The 18,077-nt window shown below is 38.0% G+C and overlaps 1 protein-coding gene across 1 annotated transcript in view; it reads right to left on the bottom strand.

Moving 5' to 3' along the window:
* The window catches only part of ASCC3 (activating signal cointegrator 1 complex subunit 3), a 312,984-nt gene that overhangs the window by 284,523 nt on the left and 10,384 nt on the right, over nucleotides 1-18,077 (bottom strand). The window contains exons 2-3 of the mRNA XM_058660479.1: nucleotides 16,688-16,813; nucleotides 8,760-8,910 (exon numbers count right to left, since the gene is read on the bottom strand). Coding sequence (XP_058516462.1) covers nucleotides 8,760-8,910; nucleotides 16,688-16,777 — 241 coding nt within the window. The 5' untranslated portion in view covers nucleotides 16,778-16,813. The remainder of the gene's footprint in view (nucleotides 1-8,759; nucleotides 8,911-16,687; nucleotides 16,814-18,077) is intronic.

Genomic DNA, 18,077 nt, shown 5'->3' with positions numbered 1-18,077 from the left:
TTTGTTTTCTGTTTAATAAATTTTCCCATTTTTATATAAGGTTACCGCTAAAGTTCACAGAAAATAAACTGAAAAATAAGCTTATTTCACTGCAAATAGAAATCCATACAGCATTTTCTTAATATTCACATCTATTAACATTTGAGGTATAACCATATCAGAACCACAAAGAAGTTCTACAATGTCTTTTAGAAGACTATTTTATATATGTATGTAAGTTTCTTAGATTCGTTTGCATGGGTAGCTTTTTCACATGCATATGCACCTATCCAGCACCAAATCTTTTTGTTGTTGTTATTTTTTTAATTAAATTTATTCATTAATTACATTGTGTTGTCATTACACAGAATCTGGGATTCTCCCCCCCCCCCATGGTGGGTTCCTCCACCTTGTTGCATAACCATAGTTCAAGTTCAGTTGAAATTCCCTCTTTGCAAGTATATGCCAAGCATAGAGTCCAACATCTTATAGTCCAGTCAAGTCCAACTACTTATTGGGTAGACCCTCTCTGGTCTGAGGGCAGAAACAGCAGAGTATCATCCCGGTCAAATAAAAGCACTAACTTACCATCTGCAACAATTAACATTGTTATGGAATTAATACATAGTATTGAGCAGTCAACATGTTAAAAATAAATGCGATTTCTTAACCACTTTCTGTCCAGCACCAAATCTTAAAAACAAAGCAATTTTGTCTCAATAATCTAAAGTGTTCCAATCTACGTGGTTGTTTCTGAGCTCTGTTGCATCTCACTTGTATACTTCTTTATCCTCAAATCAATATCATTACTTAAATTAGATTTATCTTTTAAAATTTTAGTATCCAGTACAGTCTGTATTTTACCCTTCAAGATTGACTTGGCAGGCCCAGCGTGGTGGCCTAGCAGCTAAAGTCCTCGCCCTGAACGTGCCAGAATCCAATATGGGCGACGGTTCTAATCCTGGCAGCTCCACTTCCCATCCAGTTCTCTGCTTGTGGTCTGGGAAAGCAGTCAAAGATGGCCCAAAGCCTTGGGACCCTGCACCCATGTGGGAGATCTGGAAGAGCTCCTGGCTTCGGATCGGCACAGCACCGGTCCTTGTGGTCACTTGGGGAGTGAATCATCCGATGGAAGATCTTCCTCTCTGTCTCTTCTCCTCTATGTATATCTGACTTCGTAATGAAAATAAATCAATCTTTAAAAAAAAAAAAGATAGGCTTGGCTGCTCTGCGATGTTCACTTTTTACCTAACTTTCAAATTATCATGTTATTTCTACTCACAGAAACATATACTACACTCAATGACGCATCTACTGAAATTTCAATCGGAACAGCACTGTTGTTGGATAAAAAAATAGTATGCTTAATACAACAAATTTTCCCGAAATTGGTATATCATTCCACTTATTCAATAATATTCTAGTTTTACATGAAAAAGACTTGTCTTCTGCTAAATTCACTCAGAAATCTGATTTGATATGTTTTAAAATGCAAAAATAAAATTTATAAAACTGCTTTAAAAATATTTTGAGTATACTTCATAAATATTTATATAAAAATAAATTGAAATTTCCCACTTGTTACTACTCATCCGAAATAAAATTAATGGACCCAGTGCAATGGTTCAGTGACTTAATCCTGGCCTTGCATCTGCCGGGATCTCATATGGGTACCAGTCATGACCCATCTGCTCTGCTTCCCATTCAGCCCCCTGCCCGTGACCTGGGAAAGCAGTTGAGCATGACATAAAGTCTTGGGACCCTGCACCCATATGGGAAATCTGGAAGACTCCCGACTCCTGGCTTGGGACTGGTTCAGCTCTGACGATTGTGGCCACCTGGGGAGTGAACCAATGGATGGAAGATCTTTTTCTCTGTCTCTCTTCTCTGAAATCTGACTTTCCAACAAAAATAAATAAATCTTTAAAAAATTTATTTTTATACTGACCTTTCCTATGATCACTTTCTGCAGATAGGGATGTAACTAAGACAGTTCTATTTCTTCGGACTTTAACCGTTTCTTTTTTAGACTTTAGCCCTAGTTGTTAGTCTAATAATTAACATCTTATATATTCCTGTGAATTCATACTCCCTGTTGATCCCACATTAACCTTGTCTGTTTTTCACTGGATTATTGTACAGCATAGTGCAGTTTTCAAGTCACCATAAATCCTAGAAATGGGACACAGAGATGCAGGGTATTCTTTTACACAGCCAAGATTCCATGATCATACCTAAGATTTAATATTAGCAAATGAGTTCAGCTCATATTTGAAACTCTCTGATAGTCTAGATAATGTCCATACTTTTTCTACTTCAGGAGTTAGTCAGGGATCTTCCATTAAACTTAATTATAAATGTTTTCCTTTTTTAGTATACATTGTATCCTCAAACTTTTTTTAATGACTTGACATTCCCCATTAATGCCAATAAAGATATACAGGTTGGTTTTAAAGTTTGTTAATTGGGTCTCTTTTTACTTTTCCTCCTGCCACTATGGCAGGGGGTAGGGGTCTCTCTTTTTACTTTTCCTCCTGCCACTATGGCAGAGGACTAGAGTTTTTCTTACTTTTCCTCCTGCCACTAGGGCAGGGGGCTAGGGTCTTTTCTATCTCAGAGCCCCCTCCCGTCACTAGGACGAGAGTCTCCTTTCTCAGCTTTTCTAATGTTTTCTGCTGCTTTTGTTGCTTTTTGGTCTTGAAGTTTTAACTATCTACTGGTTTATAGTGCCATGCTAGCTCTGATCAGATCTGGCCTACAATGTTTACACCTAGAGCAGTGCTTGCTAAAGTTTCAAAAGCTGCTAATGCATATACTGGTGGTTATGTTTATTGGTCAGCTTGTCTTAACTGTGAAGCTGTACCAAGTTGTGAGATTATTTGTGTTCTTGCATTGTCGATTATTCATGTTCTAATTTGCAAAAAGCATCATTTGTGAGATTTTGTCTTACAGGTAGACAGAAAGTTCTTAAAGGATGTATGGTATGATTCAACATATTGTGTACAACATTTTCTAAATGTTCATCTCGTACAATGGAATTGAAATTTGATTCTTTGTCAAAGCAATGTTTTTTTTAACTTATTTTCATCTTAATGGCGACTAAATCTGCTAGCTAGCTCCAGTACAATAATGAAATATTAACATAACAGACTGCTATTGGTACAAAAGTGAAAACATCACTAAAGTCTAATAATCTTATTGCATTACTGTTTACAGCTGTTATCCTGGTGAACAAGGCCTAGAGGCCTAAACAGTACAAGTGTGTGTAAAGTCCTACAGGTGGTTCTACAGTGTGCCGTGTAAATAGATGTTTATATTTGTTATTTTATAATTCTGACAATGGATGTTTCATCTTCTAGTTCCAACAGATACTATTGCATCCACTGCAGATAGAGCTGGCTAAACAGTAAGCTATAGGTTCCAACTAAAAGCATCTTTAACTAGTGTTACTAAGAGCAAGATGTAATTCTAAATGGTAACTTTAAAACACTTAAGAGAGTTTTTCGAAAGGCTGTTACAAAAGCTATTTGGTTTTATAAGATGTTATCTGGCGTGCATGTACATGTTTATGTGGCAAGCTATGTAGTCTATTTCAATTGACTTATACAGGGAAGTGTTCATAAATGAGAATTTCCAAGCTAGATCTTTTGATTTAAATAAATTGCTGAGATTGAGAGCTGCAGAGAAATCCCCCAGTTTGTTAAAATGCTTGAGGAATGACTGAGCATATTCCACTAGACCCTATGTAGAAAAGCATAGGTGACATAGATAACAGATTCTTAACTGCCCTGGACGTTAGGACAGAGCTTTAGAAAAGTACAAATGGGACCTGAAAGTACCCTGATTTCCTCTTAAAGGGGTCACCATGCTCTTTTATCTTGGAGACCTGGAGGGGATCCCATTGCAAAGCAGGATAAGAGAGGTGTGTGTTCCTGGTTCCAGTGAGACCCCCGGAGGCCTCCCAAGTGCTCTTCATTGCAGAAGCAACTGGACACTTCACCAAAGATCATCAGAATGGACGCCCAGGGCCATGTCTCAACTACCAAGGAGGTCATTGGAGATCTGGCTGTCCTTGAAGGCCAAGTACTTCAGGTCAGTCATTTCCCATTGGATCTCCCACATGGGACAGAAAGCCCAGGAACCTGCACAGGCTCATGGCCATCCACGGACTTCAGTGACATCTTGGAATAGCACCCAAGAGCCACGGGTGGTTCTCACACTGGAAGAGAAAACTGTAAGCTTCCATCTGGACACTGCCTTCTCTGTCCTAGCTAGCTTGGGCTTCTTCCCTCTCTTAGGGTGACCATTAGGGTCTCTCAGGAGTCCCAAATTAGCTTAGGTGACAGACTAATCCAGAAGCTCAGAAAAGAAGCTTTTCTAGTGAAAAGTTAGTTATCCTGTAACTGCTCAGTCTGTAGCACTGACCAGGCTCCCGACAGGGCATGTTTGCCATCTCCCTCTTCAGTTTTTGCTAGACTACACTGGGTAGGACACCCTCACTCTTCTGAGGCAGGGTTCATGTCTTCCTCATTTACTAAATTATTGGAGATTTCTCTGTCCATCTATTTAAGACTCTTCTGTTCTCCAACCGTCAACATGGCTTGTAACAACTATAGGACTAGTTCATTGCTTGCATTTGCTCTAATGTGTGAAGTTTTGTGAATTCTTACTAGAATTCCATAAACTGCTGGGTTATTGTAACTTAAAACCAGTTAAATCTCTTGCCATCTATGCTATGATCCAGATAAGTCTTGTAATGAAATGTTTTCAGTATTGTGCTTTATGTTCTAGGCTCAATGTCTCCTGACACTCTTAGGGTTTTCAGCAACTGGTAAAGTACAATTGTTATATTTTTTAAAAATCCACCATTTGTATACAAAGCAACTGTAGTATTTTCAAAAGTCAAGTAAGTTTAAATCTTAATTCAGAATCATATGCTAGATGAAATTGTAACTCCATGAAGACTTAACGTTTACATGCTCTGTATGGATTCATGTCGTAATGCCACGTGTTAATCCTTTCATTGTCCCTGTGCCTTCTAATGGACCTAGATAACAATTTCACGCAGCTCAGAAAGTTTCGTGTGTTCTATTATGTTCATTGAGTCTAATTGCTTCAAAACTTGAGCTTAAAAAAGAATTCAAATTGATAAATCTAGTCCATAACCTTAAACTAAACTGCTCAAGTCCAATGTTTAACAAAACGTTTCTCATATCTAAGTTCTAAAACTCAAGTATTCAAACTGGTGTTTGCAACTGATCCCACTACACTCTAGGTTGGGAAAGATTATATTTGTCTTTATTTTGTCATCTAGACTTCAACAAGAAGGACCACTCAGAGCCCAAACAATGCCAGGCACCTCTGATGACTTCCACTAAGCACCTCTGATGACTCCTGCCAGGCGCTTGATGACTTCTGTTTTCTACTGGGGACCCTTAGACCGACCCCCAGAGGAATACCCAACTGCTGCCCTGTGAACTACGCCCGCCCCTGTCAGCAGGAAGCAGCCAGAGCGGTCACCGTCCCACTTCCCCTAACAACAGTTAGGGTTACTTCTTCAGGGGGGGAGGAATGTGAGAGGAGTTAGACTGGGTAGTAGGCAGTTAGGATTTTCTGGGTCCCCAAGTCATTTTTTTCTCAAATATAAAGGGGTATTTTCCCCACCATGTCTTGGATTCACCAAAGCATGTCTCTCCCAAGACAAGTGCATATCTTAACTTATCAGGAATGCTTCCCCAAGAGACAAGGGTGAAATTAACGTATCTATTCCCCACCTGAAGCCTCAGCCCATTTCTGTCTCCAGTCATTGCCAAGGGGGAGGGCTTCAGACTGGCCTCTTTATCATTAGAAAGGAACCAAGGAAGTTGGCCAGTGACACCTTTCTGACCTTTTGTCCCAAGGCCAGGTACCATGGAATCCAGGAATTTTCTTTGTTTATGGAGAAACATCTTTGAGGGGAACCTTTAAAAGATGCTTTCCCCACCATTAATATGGGTCTCTTTTTACTTTTCCTCCTGCCACTATGGCAGGGGGTAGGGGTCTCTCTTTTTACTTTTCCTCCTGCCACTAAGGCAGAGGACTAGAGTTTTTCTTACTTTTCCTCCTGCCACTAGGGCAGGGGGCTAGGGTCTTTTCTATCTCAGAGCCCCCTCCCGTCACTAGGACGAGAGTCTCCTTTCTCAGCTTTTCTAATAAATCTTACTTTAAAACTAAAAACAAAAATAAATAAATAAATAAATAAATAAATAGTTTGTTAATTACAGTTCACTTTCTCTAGCAGTCAAATATTGAGATTTCTCTAATGTCCATTTTATGCATTTTTATTGTCATCTTTGAATGTGTCAGAAGCTCTGCTCACTTCCCATCCTCTGTTGCATCCTGTTTCTCATTCTGGTACACAGCTCTAAGAGGTATTCCATATTTAGGAATCACATCTTTGGGTTTTGTTTCAGATTCCCCATCTTAGCTGTGTATCCCTCCATGGTATGGTCTCTGATGCAAAAGTTTTCTATTTCATAGTTTTTCCAAATAGTTTTAGCACAGCATTGTTCCAAAAATACCTTGTCTGACATTATATAAGAAGTACATCTCTTTGAACCCTTTTGGAATCTGCAATTTTGAAGACAGTTGTTTTTCACAAATGTTCCTGAAAAACTTCATGCCATATCCCATGAAAAACAGGTAATTCTAAATGTGTACCCTTACTTTTATAGGGAGAATTGCAAGGTTCTTATATTTTTTGTGTTTCTTTTTCTAGTCATTGCTTTGTGAAGTACTTTATCTCTGGTTGCTGATTCCTCATTTTTAAAATATTGAATTCAGATTAAACTAATAACTCAAAAAAAATGGACCCGCCTAAAACACAGTAAGTCAATTATGTTCAATCCTACCTTTCGATTCATACAATTCTTAGAAACAAAGTTACTAAAGGTAAGATGCTAAAGATAACAGAACCCAACTAAATCAGGGGTTACAAATTAGAAAAGGCCTTTATGTTGCAAAATAAATTGAACACTATCAGAAACTAGCTAAATCTTGGATGATTCTTGATCCAGACTAGAGTAACATCAGGAGATCATTCAAAATTCTGTTCTTGTCCTGGCGAAGAATATCTATTATAGAGCTGATTAGGGAATTATAGGGCTCTTTCACTCATGCACCCAGAATGCTTGACCCTGATCATACCATCTATCTACTCTGTGAAAATCTTATTGGCCTCTTAAAATCATGATTTAAAACATTCTGACTACCACTGCAAATCTTAGCCATTTTATTTTTTAAAATGGTTTTAAGCACATAAAGTGTCTCAACAAAGCTTTACTGTTATATAGAACACAAATTAGTCCATCCATGTTTATTCCTTCAAAACCTGCCCTACTTTATGATTAAAATATTCCTGCAGGGAAAATCAAATTGTAAAAACATAAAAGAATATGTCAGGTGTAAACAGTGGTCATGGGAATAAATTAGTAAAAATTTACGTAAAAGGGAAAAGCTGCCACTTGTAAGACATCATCAGGACTGTAAGTAGTAAAGTTCATAGCAGACATTTCAATGACTTCTCAATACTTCATTGGTTTACTGAAGAGCCATTATAGTATTTGCAAGACACAAGAATACAAAGATGCGGTACTCTGCATCATCAAGGCATTCACAGTCTATCAGTGAGAAAAAAGCAAACAATTATAAAACACTGGGAAAAAGATCCTAACACTTGTGTAACATGTGATAAGTTAATAGAGCAAGTCTACTGAGATCAGAAAGGAATAACAGAACCTAAGAGAAAACTCTAAGCCATTTAGTCAGACATCAAAAGCACTTTGCAAGCTGAACAGCAAGAACAGTTATTTTAACACATGAGCAAGAGATCTCTAGAGAATTATAGGGAGAAACAGTACACTACTTATATGATACTACCATATACATGGTCTTAAACAAGTGCCAAATACTTCGTTATATTCAAATGAAACTGAATTATTTTTTATTCTCTTGTCTTACCTGTTTAATTGAATTAAAACAAAACTATTTGTGCTAAAAGATAAACCATGGGGTAGGAATTTTGTACAGTGGTTAAGCCATTGATTGGGATACCCACACACTGTATCAGTTTCTGGTTCAAGTTATGGCTTATATTTTTCCAATTCAACTTCCAGTTAATATACATCCTAAGAAGCAGAACATGATGGCTCAGGTATCTGGGTTCCCTGCAACATCCATGACAGACCCAGGTGGAGTCTAGGTTACTGGCTGTAGCCTGAAACAGGACAGGACATTTGGGGAGTAAACTAGTGGATGGAAGATCTCCATTCCAAATTCACAGGATTTGACTATGGGAAAGCACGTGGTGTTAATAATACCTGATTACTATTTCAATGAAAATGCTGTTCAAATATAATCAACTGATGAGACTAACAGTTTAAGGAAATGGAACAGTGTAAGTGCATCTTAAGTAGTGCCACTCTCTTTGTATTAGATAGATTCTTGTATTAGATTCATAAGGAGACTGAGGTACACATCTTTTAAGTTTCATTAGCAGATACATTATTTTAATTTATCTTATACTTAATTCAGTCAATGTAGTGGTTTTCAAACCCTAAAACCCTATAAATCATGTTTGATTGAATTATATTTGTTAATCTACTTCTGCCCTCTCCCCAACTACTCTACTGTATCCTAAACTCTTTGAATAGTTGCCTGGAAATTTTTTTCACTATATAGTACATAGTTTAAAGAATTTATTTTTGAATTGTACTAGTTCTTAAAAAGAAAATCAACTATACCTATTTGTTTTGCAGCATGTAATATATCTTTTAAGTCTTCATTTATACTTTGCATTTTACTCTTCTCCAGTCTTTCATTCAAAAATTCTATTATCTTCTTCCATGTCATGCCACAATCTAAAACTTGTTCATGAAGTTTGGCTCTCTTCACCTGAAAGACAGCATAATGTATAGAAGTAATGCTTTCAGTTTTTCTCAGATCCATCAGCGATCACATATATTTTGAAAAATATAATACAACTTCACACTACCCTCAAATACATATGTACATATATGTTTTACTAATTCATATCCAAATTGATGGTTTCAGAAAGAACTTACTCAAATGTGACTTCACAGATTCTTAATTGTTTTAAGTTAGTTAAGAAAACATTTTTTGCAGGAGAATCAAGATGGCGGAATAGGGTAATGACATGTTTAAATGGACAGAAAAACATTTGATCAGGATGAAGCAGAGAGGACATATTCCAGGAAATAGCAAAGGACAGAACAACAGCACAGGGGTACCTGGAAACTGACAGACACAGAAAAGCAGTGGACACAACGGTGTGGTGGTGCAGTGACTGATAAATCCAGCAGCATTCAGCTAATGGCAATCTGAACTCCACCAGCAGCTTGGAAGGTAAACCCAAAGAACTAACCAGGAGCAGAGACAGAGCAGCAGATCCCAGCTGGACAGTGCGAGAGCAGCGTGGATTTCACAACCCAGTCAGCCCCCTAAAGCTGAATTGGGCGCCATTTTGCATAAGGAGGCAAAGGCAAAGAAAAGGATTGAGCATACACTGAGCTGGGAGTGAACTCATTTCTGAGTCAATGAACTGCAGCAATGTGGCACTCCACAGGTTCCACGCAAGACAGGTCTGGGTAGCCCTCAGATCTGACAGTTAGCAGATCAAGAACTCTAGTAGGGGCATGTCAGGTGTCATTTTGTACACTGTGGCAATAGCTTTAGGACTGCAGGGGACAAGAGTGAACTGCGTATGTGCTGAGCTCATGAGAACTCACTGAGTTCAGTGAATTGCACTGGTCCCGCAAGAAAATAATACCGACTATGGCATTGTACAGGTCAAAATAAGTCCGTGTGGCACCCAGACCTAACGTCCAACAGGTTCTGGCAAGATAAGTGCCACCAACAACCTAACTATTTATGACACCTAGTGTCTCTCTAATCCTAGGACCTGCTCCAACCGAAAGTGAGAGAAAGTTTGCAGAGACAACAGTGCAGCCTCAGCATGGTATCACAGGAGGAGATTGCTGAGCCAGGAGTTGGGGCTAAGGAGGTCTTGGTGGAAATCTGACGTAAGAACCCAGACCTGGAACTCACTGGAGCTTGTGGCACAAGTGGCTGCAAGCAAAGAGTTGTGTGCCAACTGTAATAAGCAAAATCGCATTGTAGACCTGTGCTTGACAGAGCTTAGAAACCTACCCCAAGGAGAAGATTCTGCTAACCAGAAGTACAATGACCAAGAGCAAAAGAAGAGACAAAGGCAAGAGACAAAGGCACAATGAATATTACCAAAAACTCCCCTGCAAAGGAGCAAAACCCTATGACAACCTCAGAGTTAACTGAGGAAGACATCAAGAATACGGGGGACACAGAATTCAGAAAACTCATTTTAAAGATTCTGATCAAAAATTGAGAAGCACATACAAGAGTTCAAAGAATTTAAGGAAGCAACAAAGCAAATCAAGGCTGATATATCAGAAATTAAGAGTACAGTAGAGCAAATTAAAAGTACAACGAAGAGTCTCCAAAGTAGAATGAAGCCAGCAGAACAAAGAATCTCAGAATTGGCAGATATTTCCTGTCATCAGGGGGAAGCAAACAAAAAGCTGGAAGAAGAGCTGGATCAGGCCAAAATAAGTATTCAAGAATACAAAGACACTATTAACAGGTCTAATATAAGAGTTACGGGAGTCCCAGCATGTGCAGAAAGAGAAACTGCTTTTACAAATATATTTAATGAAATAATAAAGGAAAATTTCCCTAATCTGGAGAAAGAATTGAGAAACAAGATCCAGGAGAGGCACAGAACTTCCAACAGGCTTGATCAAAAGAGATCTTAACCCAACACACATGATCATCAAGCTCTCTTCAATTGAACATAAGGAAAAGATCCTGAAATGTGCATGTGAAAAAAATCAATTGACATATAAAGGAATGCCAATTAAACTCACAGGAGATCTCTCCCAGGAAACTCTACAGGCCAGAAGAGAATGGAGTGATATATTCCAGATTCTAAAAGAAAAAAATTGTCGGCCCAGGATAAGATATCCAGCAAAGCTTTCTTTTGTCTTTGAAAAGGAAATAAAATTCTTACACAGTAAAGAAAAGTTAAAAGAATTTGCCTCTTTCAAACCTGCCCTACAAATGATACTTCAAGATGTTCTCTTGACACAGAAGAGGAACAGCACCTACCAAAACCAAAGGCAAATGGGAAGAACATCCCAGTAAAATGACAACAGAAGACTAAACCAATGAACAACCCATTCCTAAAATGACAGGACCAAATTACTACCCATACACGTTAACCCTGAATGTAAATGGCTTAAGCTTAATCAAATCTCATAGATTAGTAGACTGCATTAAAAAACAAGAGACTCACTTCATCAACAAAAATCAGTGGAAGCTATATCGCATGGGATTTGATGTTTTCTGTCAGTTTCATCTCTTCAAAACACTTTCTTCTGATTAAATCATTCAATGACTCATAGGTGATACAGTAGCATCATTTTCTTCAAGAAGGTTCTTGAGTTTCATTTCTTCAGCTACATGTTAGTCATTTAGTAGTATGTTATTTAACTTCATGGTGTTAATTTCTTTTTTATTCCTGTTTTTAATTTTGTTTTGTGGCTCTTCATTTAAGACCATGTATAGTAGCTGCGTAATGGAGATTGTCATTTCTAGTAACATGTTATTTAACTTCACGGCATTGTAAATTTCTATTTTTCTTTCTATGGTTGATTTTATATTATGACTTTTCATTTGAGGGAATGTACAGTAGCTGTGAAAGGGAGACTAACATATCCAGATATGAAGATACAATGTAGTATGCATTTCTACTTCCAAAGATGGACTCACAATGAAACTGTTCACTGTATCTTGACAATAGGATGCTGGACTCTCTGCCATTGTCCATGCCCACAATGATGGACATATGGCTGTGTATGAAGAACTATACTTTAGTAATGATATAGAGGAACTAGGCGGAGGGGAGGGAATTGGGGCTGGGATAAGGGAAATACCGGGAGCCTATGGAACTGTATCATAAAATGATAGTAATAATAATAAAATGTAAAAAAAAAAAAAAAACATTTTTTACATTTTAATTAATATATCCAGTATAAAGCCATTTTTATACAGCAAAGTTCAACATCTATGAGAGAATAACAATTGAACACATCCCACATTTTTTCATTTCTTAAACTGCTTATTTTACCAGATTAGACAATATGTGTATAAATGCCTTTTGATAAAAAGCATTTAAAGAAAATCAGATTTGTCATGAACACTTAGTATTTCAAGTAAGCACTGCTGTTCTAAACATGATTCCTGGATAGGTTAAGCATTGAGAAGATTCTCTTCTTTCACTGCTTTCTTGACACAATAAAAAATGTGCTCACTCTGAAGAACTGACCACAAAAAAATAATAAAAATTGTGTGTTACTGGCTTTGATCCCTGCATAAAAATCATGAAGCTTTCAATCCAAAAAAAAAGTAGCAGGTCAAATAGAAACTATAAATTTAAACCTGGCACTGCTGATACTGCGAAATTCACTTTTCTACCTCAGTTTGCTAATTTGGGCTAGGATTAGTCAATCTAAGAGGGGAAAAATCAGGCATTTTTCAGGGGAGAGCCCTAGGGAGAGGCAGACATGAAATAATATTTGCCACAACTTGAACTAAAATGTTATAATGGACTCTTAGGTACTTATAGGTTCACCTTAGTTTTCTATTTCTGTTCATGTTGGGCATTTTGCAACGTAAAACTTACAGTAAAATGAGACTCATTATGAGTATATACCATTTCCCTTCTTGAGAAAAAAGTTTGAGAAGGCCTTCCAAAGGAGCCTACATTTAGATGCTGTTTGTGACACTAGCACCCCATACAGAGTGCCAGTTCAAATCATGAGTCCAGCTGCTCCACTTCTGATGTTGCCCCTTGCTAATGTAACTCGGAGGCAGTGGGTGACAAGTCAAGTACCTGAGTCCCTGCCAGCTACATGGAGACTCAGTTGAAGTTCCCAGCTCCTGGCTTCAGCTTTGTTCAGCCCCAACAGCTGTGGTTATTTGGAGATTAAGCCAGGACATGGAAGGTGAATCTCTTTCTTTCTCCCTCATTCATTTCCTCATCATGTCTGTCACTCTGTCTTTCAAATAAAGCAATAAATCTCTGAAAACTAAGCCTATAGGAATACATGAAATGGTACGAATAAGCATGTACTCTTATACACAAATTTTTAAATGCTCTTTAACCTGTTTCTTTAATACAGAAAAAAGGAAAAGAAAAGAAAAGAAAAGAAAAGAAAAGAAAAGAAAAGAAAAGAAAAGAAAAGAAAACATAACATTGAGGACAGGAACAAATTTAAGATGGAACACTGGGGTCAGTGTTGTACAAGTTACACTGTTGCCTAAATGCAATCATCCCATACTGGAGTATCATCTAGTTTTACTTGGTCAGCTTGTGGTACAGCTCCCTGTTAATGTGCTTGAGAGAGTAGCAGAAGGTGGCCTAAATACTTGGGCGTCTGCCATCAATGTGGAAAACCCAGAAACTCAGGACTCCTAGCTTTAGCCTGGACTAGCCCCATCTGTTCCAGAATTTTGGGAGGGAACCAAAGAATGGAAAATTATCTCCTCTCCATGTCCCATGCCCTCTCTCCTTTAATTCTGCCTTTCAAATAAATATAATCTTTAGAGGAAAAAAGGGGGGCAACATTATATAAATTGTATCCTATACTAATTTCTGTGGAAAATGTAAAATTTCAAATTGTAAAGATGAACTGTTTGTTGTCTCACAAAATTCCGTATCACTATCTATCTAAAGGTTGCAAAAAATCTTCCCCTAAAATCTTTAAATGAAGCAATTAATTGTTAAAAACTACTTATCTATTAAGAAACAATTTTATTATTCTCCAATAGAATCAAGTAAGGAGTCAGAAATTTAAGATTGTTCTTTCTTTTTTTTTTTTTCTTAAGGCAGCCTAGGGCCAATTCCTTTATAAACTATATTACACGGGCTTGCTTCTTCCTAAGTACAGTTCAGTAAGCTTCATGTCTTCAAGTTCTCAATACTGCTAAGTGCAATGAGTTAAGCTGCCACCCACAATGCTGGTGTTGTCCTAATTTAGAGACCAGCTGTTTTGCTTCCAGCTTCTCTGCTACCTATCCAGCTCTAGGCAAATGGACCTAGAAAAACAGCAGAAAGTAGCCCAGGTAGTTGGTCACGTGCCACCAATGTGAAAGACCTGAAGGGAGTGCCAGGCTTCTGGCTTACACCTCGCCTACCAGGATATTTTGGGCCTATTTGGGGAGTGAATGAGCAGACAGACAGTCTCTCTTTCTCACTCCACCTTTCAAGTATCATAAAACAATCTTTAAAAAAGTCAACCATCCTTTAAGTATTTAAATGTGTCCAAAAGTTTCTTCTTCAATATGAAATGTTAATACTTCCATTTTTAACAACATTCTGTACCTTAAAAGATCCAAAATTCCAAAGTGTTCGAAAACAATAAAAATGTAAGTATGGTAAAGAATTTTGTTCTTCCTGTGACTCTTGAAATACTGGATGCATAAATAAGTAATGCCAAATCCCATACAGGAAACTACAGTAAACTGAATAGTAAAAATAAATAAATACATCACTGTGACAGAAATATCCTCACCTTTGCCAACTTTTCATACACCAGGAAGTGAGTCAAGTTCCCTCATAATTGACATACTATGGACATCACTTTAACACAGTAGGTTAAACTACCGAATGCAGCACTGGCATCACACATGCGTACCGGTTTGAGACCTGGTTGCTCCACTTCTGATCCAGCTCCCTGCTAATTCAGCTGGGAAATCAGTGGAAGATGGCCCAAGTGCTTGAATTCCTGCGTCCAATGCGAGAGACATGGGTGAAGCACTAGGCTTCAGCTTGTTCCAGCACTGGTGTTTGAGGCCATTTGGGGATGAACCAGGACATGGAAAAACCTCTTGCTGTCTCTCCCCTTCTCTGTGTAACTTTGCCTTTCAAATAAATCAGTAAGTCATTTTATTAAAACCCCTAGCCTTAGTATCTCAGAATGTAACAGCATTTGAGATAGAACATTCAAAAAGAATAAGTTTTTTTAAATGAAAGAAAAAGAGAGACAGACAGAAAGGGAAAGAAGGAAAGAAAGAGAAAGGAAGAAATGGAGGGAGGGAGAAAGGAGAAAGAAAGAAAAAAAAAGAAAAAAAGAATAAAGCTAGCCTGCCCTCCCATTCTGTGTAGACCTTAATTCCCTTAAAGTGGTATCCATAGAAGAAAAAATTTGGACAAAGAAATGTACTTATATGATGGATGTACTTATATAACAAAAAGACCATGTGAGTAGGCTGTTCTCTGAAGCCAAGGAAAGAAGCCTTCTAGGAAAAACAAGCCTGTCAAGACTTTAAGCTTGGACTTCTAGCTCCAGAACTGTGCGAAAACAAATTTATGTTGTTTAAACCACTCAGTCTGTGATATTTTGTTATTTTATGCAAATAGACTACATGTCAAGACCATTTTTAGGAATACATCCTATATAGTTACCAATATATAAAGAATATCCTGAAAGTCTGTCATATACAGACTTATACATTTGTACAATTATAAATGTGTAAATATATGTTTATACCTTTCTAAGACTTCAGAAATTCTTTGCTCAACCTTCTACCTGATTTGTGGTTTAGAAAATGAATCTAGGGCCCGGCAGCATGGCCTAGCGGCTAAGGTCCTCGCCTTGAGAGCCAATGGGATCCCATATGGGCACCGGTTCTGATTCCAGCAGCTCCACTTCCCATCCAGCTCCCTGCTTGTGGCCTGGGAAAGCAGTTGAGGATGGCCCAATGCATTGGGACACTGCACCCACGTGGGAGACCCGGAAGAGGTTCCAGGTTCCCGGCTTTGGATCGGCGCACATCGGCCCGTTGCGGCTCACTTGGGGAGTGAATCATCGGATGGAAGATCTTCCTCTCTGTCTCTCCTCCTCTCTGTATATCTGGCTGTAATAAAATAAAATAAATCTTAAAAAAAAAAAAAAAAAAGAAAATGAATCTATGTAGAACTTCCTTCAATTTAGCTATATGCACAAGAGGAGTAACAATAGTACTTTTTATGGAAATAAATTTATATGTGAATACCTGTCTACATGATAATTACTATTAAAGCAGGTTTAGTCATTACAATAAACATCAAAACAGTGTCTGAAGTTCATGGAATGTTTGCTTCTTGTTGGAATTAGAATTGTGATATATTAGTCATAAAGGAGCTTCAAAAATGACAGTTTTGCAAGTCTTAAATATCTACTACTTCACTCAACAGATAGATTCTTCTGATATTGATTTTTAGGTATAAATACTGTTTCTGTTCAATCAATAAAAGTGTTATAAGGATTTAAAACCTTATGTGACTCAGAATTAAAGTACTAAAATTAAATAACAAAGATAACCGTGGCAGATCCTTAAGGAAAGAAAAGTTAACAAAGGATTTATTATCATCCTTCTGTTTATTGTCAATGACATTTCAGTTACAGGTGCAAACAAAAGTAGTCCAATAGGAAACATCAGTATAACAGTTTCCTTCTTGGTCACACACCAAACAAGAATAAATTTCCATTTTGAGGACACAGAACTGAGAATAGGAATGTCAAATATGTGCCTATATTATATATTAATAATAGCTTTCATGTAAAAAACTTACCTTTAAGTCAGCCACTTCTTCATTATAATTATCTTGCTTGGTGACATTTGAAAAGGAGCGCAAGGCTCCTGTAAGACGAGGTAAGGCCATCTATTATTCAATCAGTGATCCATACAATCAGAAAGGCTGAAACTAACAAAACAAAACAAAAACATATTTATGTGTTCGGAGAAAGGAAATGTAATCAAATCTAATAAACTGACCTGTGCAAAAAAGAAAAAGCAATTAGTTTAACAAAAAACAATCCCTACCAACTGAAATCTCTCCTGATACACTTTTCTAACAATTCAGGTTTTCTATTAACACATTGGCTAAGGTTGAGGGAAAGAAAAAGAAACAGACAACTGTTTGACACTACAACATACACTGAAAATCTACACATTCCCAGGCTTTATATGGTCTTATCGCTGTTAGTATCAACAAAGACATTTTCTCATATTTTCCTCAATTTTGTTTGGTACTCATTCTTTTCAAATTATATAACTGTCTAGAGGTTCCATTTGTTTGGAATAGTCTGCTATCTGCTCCTGATACATCTGTCTCTTAGACTTCAAATCTTGGTGAAAAAGATAACTACTGAGAAAACATCATTCCTGAACATCATATCTAAAAACTGTATTAAAGCACAACACTAATTAATATTTGCAGTTTTCTTACTAACTTATTTTACCCCACAACAATTAAGCTCATTGATAAAGGCCACTATTTCCTTTTTCTTTAAAGATTTTCTTTGCTTTTTTTGAAAGAGTTAAGAGAGGGAGGGACAGACAGAAGAATCTTCCATCTGCTGACTGACTCCCCAGGCTGCAAGACGCAGTGCTATGCCCAGCTAATGCCAGGAGCCAGAAAACTCTTCTTGTCTCCTATATGGGTGGCAGGATCTCTGCACTGGGGCCATCTTCTGCTGTTTTTCCCAGGCCATTAGAAAGCAGCTAAATTGGGCCCAGCGGCGTGGCCTAGCAGCTAAAGTCCTCACTTTGAACGCGCCAGGATCCCATATGGACCCCGGGTTCTAATCCCAGCAGCTCCACTTGCCATCCAGCTCCCTGCTTGTGGCCTGGGAAAGCAGTTGAGGATGGGCCAAGGCTTTGGGATCCTGCACCCACATGGGAGACCCGGAAGAGTTTCCTGGTTCCCGGCTTCCAATTGGCGCAGAACCGGCCGTTGCGGCTCACTTGGGGAATGAATCATCGGATGGAAGATCTTCCCCTCTGTCTCTCCTCCTCTCTGTATATCCAACTTTGTAATAAAAATAAATAAAACTTTAAAGAAAGAAAGAAAGAGAGAGAGAGAGAGAGAGAGAGAAAGAAAGAAAGGAAGGAAGGAAGGAAGGAAGGAAGGAAGGAAGGAAGGAAGGAAGGAAGGAAGGAGGTGAATCACAAGGCAAGCA

This window comes from Ochotona princeps, chromosome 1 (assembly GCF_030435755.1).
Source record: "Ochotona princeps isolate mOchPri1 chromosome 1, mOchPri1.hap1, whole genome shotgun sequence".
NCBI classification, from domain to species: domain Eukaryota; kingdom Metazoa; phylum Chordata; class Mammalia; order Lagomorpha; family Ochotonidae; genus Ochotona; species Ochotona princeps.
Note: the sequence above shows the minus strand (reverse complement) of the source record. Positions and strands in the feature narration are given on the sequence as shown.